The sequence below is a fragment of the Phragmites australis genome, chromosome 4, assembly GCF_958298935.1.
Source record: "Phragmites australis chromosome 4, lpPhrAust1.1, whole genome shotgun sequence".
NCBI lineage: Eukaryota > Viridiplantae > Streptophyta > Magnoliopsida > Poales > Poaceae > Phragmites > Phragmites australis.
In genome coordinates this window covers 48,477,760-48,487,028 of record NC_084924.1, presented here as the reverse complement: position 1 = coordinate 48,487,028, position 9,269 = coordinate 48,477,760, and the positions used below count along the sequence as shown (strand labels likewise).

The 9,269-nt window shown below is 43.2% G+C and overlaps 1 protein-coding gene across 1 annotated transcript; it reads right to left on the bottom strand.

Annotated features, from left to right (window-relative positions):
• Positions 1-7,169: 7,169 nt before the first annotated feature.
• LOC133917021 (uncharacterized) lies at positions 7,170-9,269 on the bottom strand. The gene is made up of 3 exons (XM_062360950.1): positions 9,108-9,269; positions 8,210-8,380; positions 7,170-7,410 (listed from the first exon to the last, which is right to left on the bottom strand). The coding sequence occupies exons 1-3, from the start codon at positions 9,195-9,197 to the stop codon at positions 7,327-7,329; spliced, it is 345 nt and encodes a 114-aa protein (XP_062216934.1). The 5' UTR covers positions 9,198-9,269; the 3' UTR covers positions 7,170-7,326.

Here is a 9,269-nt window from a genome sequence, read left to right as displayed (position 1 = left end):
TGCTATCATCCATTAAACAGGTGACAATTCTCTAGAAAATGTGTCACCTCTTCAACATGTCTTTTGCATGCATACTGAAAAAACAGCGACACCTTGCATATATGCTTTTGCTGTTGCCTGCACGTGCATGCATCATGCTTGTACGGGTGGTTTTGGAATTTGGACTGAAAAAGATAGCCCATCAACGATGTGGTGACACATTTTTCAATAGGTCCAGTAAAATGTTGTCCGTCCAATAGATGATAATAAATATGTTTATTTGTTAGGTGACATGTTAATATGACATTAGTCAAAATATTTAATTTTTAATTGTTATGTCGTGAGCTTTCATAAGGTGTCATCCGTTAGATGAGCGACATCTTGTTGTCACCCTTCTAACAGATAACGATAAGCTAGATGTGTAATATTTTAAAATAATCGTGTATTTCTACATATATTAAAAAATTATCAGACCGAGCCGTTGGCTTTTCTTACTACTCCCTTCGTTCAATAATGATGTATTTGTTTTAAACAATTCATCAAAAGTAAAATTTAACCATTAATTTACCTTATAATATGATGTCAATTACTATAAAATTAACATCATATTAAAAATATTTATCAACGCATGTGGTGACACATTTTTAAATAGGCTTAGCAAAGATATCGCACGTCCAACGAGCAACACAAAGTTGTCACCCATTGATTAGACAATATATTAACGTGGACATCACGTCGATCAGGGTATTTAATTTTTTATCGTTGTGTCGTGGGCCCTCACAAGATGGCATCCGTTAGATGAGTAACACATTGCTGCCTCCCTTCCAACGGATATAGGTAGGCTAGATGTGTAATATTTTTTAATGATCGTATATTTTAAAAATATTTAAAAAATTATCAGATCTAGCCGTTGCCTTTGCTTACTACTCGCTCTGTTCAAGAATGATGTATCTGTTTTTAAAAAATCATTAAAACTAAACTTTGACCATTAATATATCTTATAGTATGATGTCGATTACTATAAAATCAACATCATATTAAAAATATTTTAAGATACAAATTTATTAAAATAAATTTTATATACTAAATATGTATATAGTTTAACTAATTATTGAGAAGTTTGATTTTTTCAAATAAAATAAGCCTTACATTCTTGACCTAATAGATTATTCGTTAGCCTCCCTAAACAAATGCTTACTGTCACGACCAAAACGGACTGTACAGTTGTGCACTGCGTCAGATGGCCTTTCACTTTCTCAGCCATGCTCAATTCGTCAGATATCACGTCCATCAAGAGCGGTCAAAACGGACTGGCAAGCAACAAGAAGGATTACGCATCATTATATTCGTCGGTCAACAGCCTCCATGGACATGGAAAGGGAAAGCAAGGCCCCCATGTCCATGTGGTTGCTTTCCGAGTTGCGGCTGCCCCCCCAGTGGCACCCGTGCCCCTGACTCTCTCACTGCATGCCGTCGTCTCTCCCCGGCTCCCCGCCCGTCCGCTCGTCGGCCGGGCGCGTGATTGCAGGCAGCGGCGCCATCGTAACTCGGAACCGGAGCGCCTTCCGTTTGCAGCAACCCAGGCATCGGAACTCGCAGGCCTTCACCGCTTCGAGTCGTAGCATAGTGTAGTGTCACCATCCCAAGAAAGGGGACAAAACAGACATGGAAAATTGGAATACTACTCCATGATGCAATAGCTGGCTAGATACTGGGAGGTGATGCAGACATGAATGAGACACTCCTTCGCACATCAACCCGGCTGCAAACATGGACTAGGAATGTTGGTCAAAGGAAATATATCATTTACGAATAAAATTTGACGAGAGTTCAATTTATAGGAGTGGCTTAAGCTTAGAGTGAAAGTGAAAAGGAAAGAAATATCAAGATATGTTTCAATGAACTAGAATCTCTCTTTTCACCCTATATCTATAGTCTGTATTTATAATATTTTACAGAGGATAAGTGTTCATGCATACTTCAACAGGGATAGAGATACAAGTTTTTACTTAGATAATCGAAACCTAGGAACAACCAAATATACGACTCAGGTCTAGGTAAATTTGAATCAATTCTGATGACATCATCTGACCGTGACACTATAGTGGTAACAAGTGGCTATAGCCGAGGGCAGCGAGGCGACAGGCCTAGACCCCCTTCGAGTTGGTGAGGGGTGCCATCTCATGGCACGGATTTTGCTAAGGTTGGTCTCGATGCCTCGTATTGAGACGAGGTATCCCGGTAACCTTCCAGTTTTGGCACCAAAGACATACTTCTCTAGATTGAGCCACACACCAGTGGCCTAGAGACTATTAAAGGTCTCTTGAAGGCCAATAACACGGTTGACTTTGAGCTTACTTTTTACAACTATGTTATCAACGTAGGCCTCCATGTTGCGGCCTAGTTGGTGCTCTAGGATTTTGCGCACCAAGCGGGAAAAGTTGGCTCCGACATTAGGCATCTAAATGTAGCAATATACCCCGAAGGGGGTAATGAAGCTGGTCTTGATCTCATCTTCCATGGCCATCCACACTTGGTGGTATCCTGAGTACGCGTCCAAGAAACTCAACAACTCGTAGCCGGCTATGGAGTCCACCAGCTGGTCTGTGCAAGAGAGCGGGTATGGGTCTCAAAGGCAGGCTTTGTTGAGCGTCGTGGAGTCGATGCACATATGCCATTCTCTGTTAGGCTTTTGACTAGGACGAGTTTAATAGCCACTCCAAGTGGATGACCTCTCGGATGACACTAACTTTCAACAGTTTTTAGACTTCCTCCTTCGTGGCCTCCGCTCGCTCGATGGACTGCTTGTAGAGCCCCTGACATATAGGTGGGTCCTGCGGGTTGACTCGGAGGGCGTGCTCGATGATGTGGCGCTCGACTCTGGGGAGGTCCTAAGGATACCATGCAAAAATGTCGAAATTGGCCCTCAGGACGGCCGTGAGTTGGGCTTCCTGCTTCGAAGTGAAGTCCGCCCCAACCTAAAAAGCCCGGTCAGGGTTCCCTATACCTAACGGGACGTGCTTGACGTACCCCCTCCGGTAGTGGTTTCGGAGGGCAACAATGCTTAAGGCACGCTGAAGGGGGGGGGGTCTTTGAGGGGTCCTTTAGCTACACTATGCATGTGGCGGCTCTTGAGCGAGGTAGGGTGCCCGTACTCGATGCGCCTAGCAATGTTTTGATCATCGTGGACGGAGATCAGCCCCTAAGGTCCAGGAATCTTCATGCAGAGGTAATTGTGATGATAGATTGCTCCGAATTTGTTCAGGGTTCCCTTGCCTAGGATGACGTTGTATGCGTAAGGCACGCCCACAATGTCAGAGGTGACCATCTCGATTCACGTGGCGGAGGCTTCGCCGAATGTGATTAGAAGCTCTATATGGCATAAGGTGTCGAGGGGGGCCATTGAACCCCTAAAGGGGCCTCTGAACTGGAGAGAGCTGGCTCCGCAGAATACGGAGCTGGTCGAAGGCATGTATGGAGAGAATATCTATAGAACTTCCTTCATCGACCAGCACCCTCTGGACTTCGACTTCGGCGATGTCGGCCGTGATGACTAGAGCGTCGGTGTGGGGGAAGTTCACCCTTACCGCGTCATTGTAGGTGAAGGTCACAGGGGGCTTCGGCCCATCCAAGGACTTGGTGGTGGATGCTAGTTGCGCCGACATGGTGGACCCCCATGCCCAGCTGTTCCCTAACGACAAATAGGCTCCTAGAGGTTACTGGTTTGATGAAGATGCCTTGAAAATTGTTGCAGTAGGAGTCACGGAGCTAGGCCCAAGCGTAAATGGTCCTGGGCTCTAACGCCTAGAACCATCAGAGGGCTACCCCCTCCAAAGCGAGAGGGAAGCACTTTGCCATGGTGGCATATCCACCTCCGTTGGCCTTGATGGCGAGGGCATATGCACGAATGAACTCAACTGGGTCTGAATCACCTTTAGATTTATGCAGTTTTGGGGTCCAAAAACCCTCAAGGAAGGGCGTGACTATAGGTCCACCTGAAGGGGAGAGCTGAGGTCTACGAGCGGAGCCTTATGTCGATAGGCTCGAGGCTCGACTGCCTATAGATTGACCGTAGGCGATGCCTGGGGACAATGAGCCATGACGCTGAAGCCCTTGCTGTCCCCCAGAGCTTGTGTCAGTATAGCGTTGGCCATCACGGAAACAACAAAGGTCATATCGACAGGTTGTTGTTTGGCCCACAGGGCCGCCTGTAGTTTCTCCAACTGAGCCCGAAGGGCCGCCACATGTGCCTGCTGGTTGGCCATGGTGGCATGTACAGCTGTGGCCTCAGCCGCGAGTTATGCATATCATCTAGCTAGCTAATCGGGCGGGCGCCGGGGCTCCACCGTTTCGGGTTGCTCCGGATAACAAAGCGCGTGTCCAGCTCGGCGTACAAGGGTGGCAGGATGTTTTGGGCTAATCCCGCGGGCAATGATGGACGCAACCAAGTCATAGAATGTAGAGACCGATCTTCTTCCTCCTCCATCTCATCTCCCTCTTATTCTCCTTTTTCTCTTGTAAAAAATGAAGGGGGCTAGGATGGGCTTCCCTCTCCCTGAAGATCCGCCGCTCCCTGCGGGCTTTGGTTTAGGCCGGTCGGTTTGTCCGGCGACTCGGGTCATCGATATCGGTGGTGCCCCGGCCGAGAGCACGGCTCAAATGGAGAGTGAATTTGTCGCATCGTGTCGTGTACATGACATGACAGTGCACGAAGAGGAATGGGTCCGTGCTATTCTTCACTTATTCCCTTCTTCGATTTTTTTACAATTAGAGTCTGGATTCCTTATGGTCAATTAGTGTACCGGTGTATCATCAGTATTACTAAATTTGATTATGGCTTTGCAATGTCCATCCATCAGTTATGGTAGACTGCCATTATTTTATTCCTGAATGAACGTAAAATAAAACAGATGGGACATTGTTGCGCGGGTCCCCCCGGCTGCCTCCAAACTCCGTTTGCCTGGGAATATTACTAGAACAATTAGTCTGATCGCATCTATTTTTATTTTGTTGTGTAGAGCATGGTAAAAAAAGACTAAAAAATTAGGTTCACAAATTTGTATATTTTAATACTTATTTATGAAATTATTAATGTTAAACACATCCAATTAATTATAGAGAAAACAATAGTACTTTTATACATGCACATAGTTTTAACATATAGGTGAAAGTAATACTATCCTAAAAAAATTATTTCATATTTTTTTGAGTTTTAGATATTTTTCTTGGCATTTTAGATTTTTTTTCAGCTGATTTATATAACTAATATTCATTTCGACATTTTTCTAGAATTTCCTAAAAAAATAAAATTACATATATATGTATACATGTATATACATATGTATATTTGTATACATATATACCTATATATACATATGTATATACGTGTACATGTATATCTATATGTATGTATATATATGTATATATACATGTACCTATAAAGGGCCCACTGCTATAGTAGCTACAGTAGTAGGGGCATTGAGAGCTCGCCGATTCCACCACCGTTAGTAGAGTCTGATTGGCGCGCCTATGCCGCACCCATTTTTTATTTTACTGTGTAGAGCACAACAAAAGATGACTAAAAAATTAGGTTCACAAATTTTGTACATTTCAATATTTATTTATGGAATTATTAATGTTAAACACATTCAATTAATTATAAGAAAAAAATAGTAATTTTATGCATGCACATAGTTTTAACATGTAGGTGAAAATAATACTAACCTAAAAAAAATTTGTTTCATATTTTTTGAGTTTTAGATATTTTTCTTTGCATTTTAGATTTTTTCAGCCGATTTATTAATATAACTAATATTCATTTTGATATTTTTCTAGAATTTCTAAAAAATAAAATTATATATATATATACACACACGTATATATACATGTATATATGCAGAACGCACTGCTACAGTAGCTATAGTAGTAGATAGTATTGATTTGCTCTAGGCCAACCGCCACTGATGCTGACTTCTGTTACATCCATTCAGCCATTCAGGAGCCAAAAGCTGCTCGGAGTAGACGACGCCTGCGTTCCTATGGCCGTGCGATTTCAGCAACAGAAAGTAGAACAGCACGTCGGCCCCGGGAATATTTCGGGTGAAAACTCAATCGATGTGAAAGCATCACAAAGCATCTAAAACTGAAAGAAAGGGCCGCAAAACTTTGCAGTCACTCAATCAGCCTGAGGACGACGATTTTTCCGACTGTTGGACGTCGCTACTGGCCAATTGATTCGTACGCTCATTGATACTATCAGCTTAACCGCACCACTTCCACCCGTGGCAATTGTGTTGCTCACTGGCTCGTCTCGTGCTGCTGGATCAGAACAAACTGTAGCCTGACAGGCACCTAGTCACGCCGAGTTCAGCAATCTGCAAGATGCACATAACATTCTCGTGTCCTGCAGATGAAACAGCATAAGATGATTCGAAGGACGCCGTGTGATCAAGAACATACTCCGTTGTTCCCTGGAGGGGTTAGGTAGTGTCAAGTCATTTTTTGATGTAGAATCCGGCAGGGGGATTGTCCCATCAGAGGAACATGACCTGCCGTTCATTGTAGCATGCAAGGTTCCTACCGCAACTTCACTGCTAAAATCAGCAGCCTACAGCAATTGGATCACATGCTGTACTCCACTTGGTAAGCTACTCTACTTTTTGTAAAGTGAAGCTCGAGGCGATGAAAGCACCTCAGAGGTTTTCTCCAACGGGTAAAAGTCTTTCCACGTTATTGCGCACTCGTTCGATTCAAGTCGATCCTGTCAAAAGCCCAATTGATCTGCACTCCTCTTGCCGCAGATATCGTTAGCGTGGAAGGATTGACTAGGCACTAACCTCATGAATGTCCGGCTGCCTGCTTCTGGAACGGGTACACTGCTTCATGGAACACCCTGCACACCATCACCTGTGGCAGCTCCAGCACGATTGTTGATGTCTGGAAATAGTTAAAAGATCAGTTTAACTGTGGGAAAGATGTCAGACTCCTATAGATGATAGTATGATACTACCACAGTTTGATTGGTCTCACCTTGAAATAAAAATAATGCAATCCTTGGGCCATGCTCTATATACATACAATGACCGTGATAAATCTCAACTGGAGTGGCACCATGCGAAATGTCCCAGTTAGTAGAGGAGCTGGAGTTTCTTACAGATTATGAAAGAAATGAGCTCAAGTGGCAACTTGCAAAACACAATTGAGACACTATATAAACTGGATGATGAAATCATGGTCCAATTTGGCTTTGCATTGGGATATGAACAAACATTCCATGGGAACATAAAAGAAGAAGTATAAGAAGGCTCAACTTCTGTTACAGCTATCAATGCTGGTAGAAACTTCCTCCTAATCTGAGTTCGGTTTCTCCTCAATGCTAGATTTGCTGAGGATGAAGACACCAAGAATGATAAGACTGGCACCCGCAAACCACTGCATAAACATATATCCATGTCAAAAAAGCTGTGTTCAGCTCCATAGAAAACAATCTATAAACAGTCATGTCAATTAAAGGAAATGAAATAAGCAGACATATTGTAAGAATTAATGACGAAATGAAATTGCATTAAATCCTGCAGTAGTCAGTTTGTCAATTATGCAAAGGCTTAATTGATACAGATAATGTAGTATTTCAAATACAGATCGTAAAGGATCATGTTGTATATCAAACACAAATGACCAATGAGCCGCCTGCCATATGCAGCTGCTCAAGCTCATGTGCTAGATCATCTTTGTTCTCTAGCATTTAAGCATTCCAGTGTGTTATTCTTTCCTATCGGTCAGTTATACATCTCAAGATAACGCTGTTACTGTTAGAAGAGAACACTAAAATTGAATCCTTTTCAATCATGTGACTCATCACATAACCAACAATGGAAGACTTTCTTTGACTGCTTGGAATAAAAGATTCAAGGAAGAAGTTGCCATGGTTAAGCATAGGGCAAAAACCACCCAAACAAGTTGAAATGCCGCACTCGATGGCATCTGATTATTTTGTAGGGGTCCATGTACATTCTTCTCTGTCTCTACGTCATCTAGGATACACCAACTCGTATACTAAGAAAGAAGCAATTTGGGATATCAACCTAGGAGAATCCATCCTATTCAAAAGGGGGCAAATTGGAAGTTTTGATAGAGATTATAAACTAGAGCAAATAAATTTCCATTCTACTCACATTTTTTACAACCTTCATAAAGATGCACCACAGAAAATGGAGAATTGCCATGTTACCTTAGAAGGCAGGGGCTCATCAAACAGAAAATACCCCGCAAGACCCGATGAGATGAAGTTGGCAGCGAAGTTTGTGAATGTTGCCTGGAGGGACGATAAAGCTTTCAGGCTGTTCACATAGCATCCCCACATTGTCACGTTGAAAAGTATCACCACGCCATATTTGAGCAGCTGTGTTAGACGAGACCAGAGTAAGTGACAGTGTAAACTGTGTCATGAAGCAGGGAGCTCAAAAGCGCTGGCACATTAGTAAGAAAAGAGTTATTTTTATGTCTCCCTTAATAAAGGAGGCACATCTTTGTTTTTCTCTTTTTAAGAGTTAAGACGCATGGTGTTTCCTATCCCTTTGTCGAAAAATACATTAGAAAGAAAGATATGAACGTGAACTTGAAATTAAGTCGATAATGCTATGTGCCGGTTGGTGGCTGTAAGGAGGAATTCTCCTGTTCCGTTTCTTTATTTTTGTCTATCGCTTGTACCAGCTTATACAGGTTACTCTACCCCTATCCTCTGAACTGGTTGCTTGTTTTTACTATAAGCAGGGATCGGAGGGCTTGGGTATAAAAAATTTAAGCTGATATTAACTAGTGAGGTATTCTTCCCAAAATGATCTTAAGACTCTACAACATCGTAAACATCGATTAAATTTCCTTTTGAAACATGTCAATGACGAATTTCTCACTGTGATCTCATCTGTATTCATAAAAATGAGAGGGTGAAATCTATCTACCATCGAATTCTCGAACAACTGCTCCGGATCTAAGCAAGTATTTCATGTCCATGAACTCATCAGCAAAAACCATTGGCTAGCCCGAAGCCGAGACCGAAAAGGGATCTCCGATCGCACAGGGACAGCGGGCGGTACAGAGGGAGGAGAGGTAGGTAGGTGCCGCCATACCGGAGGCGCGAAGAACTTGGCGGAGATGGCCGCAAGCGCGGCGTTGAAGCCCGCCGCGAGGGCCCACCCGTAGCCGCCCCCGTTCGCCATCCCTTGACCTTACCGGAGATCCCCTCCTCCTACTGGTGCTGGACCGACGGTGGAAACCAACGAGAACGAAGG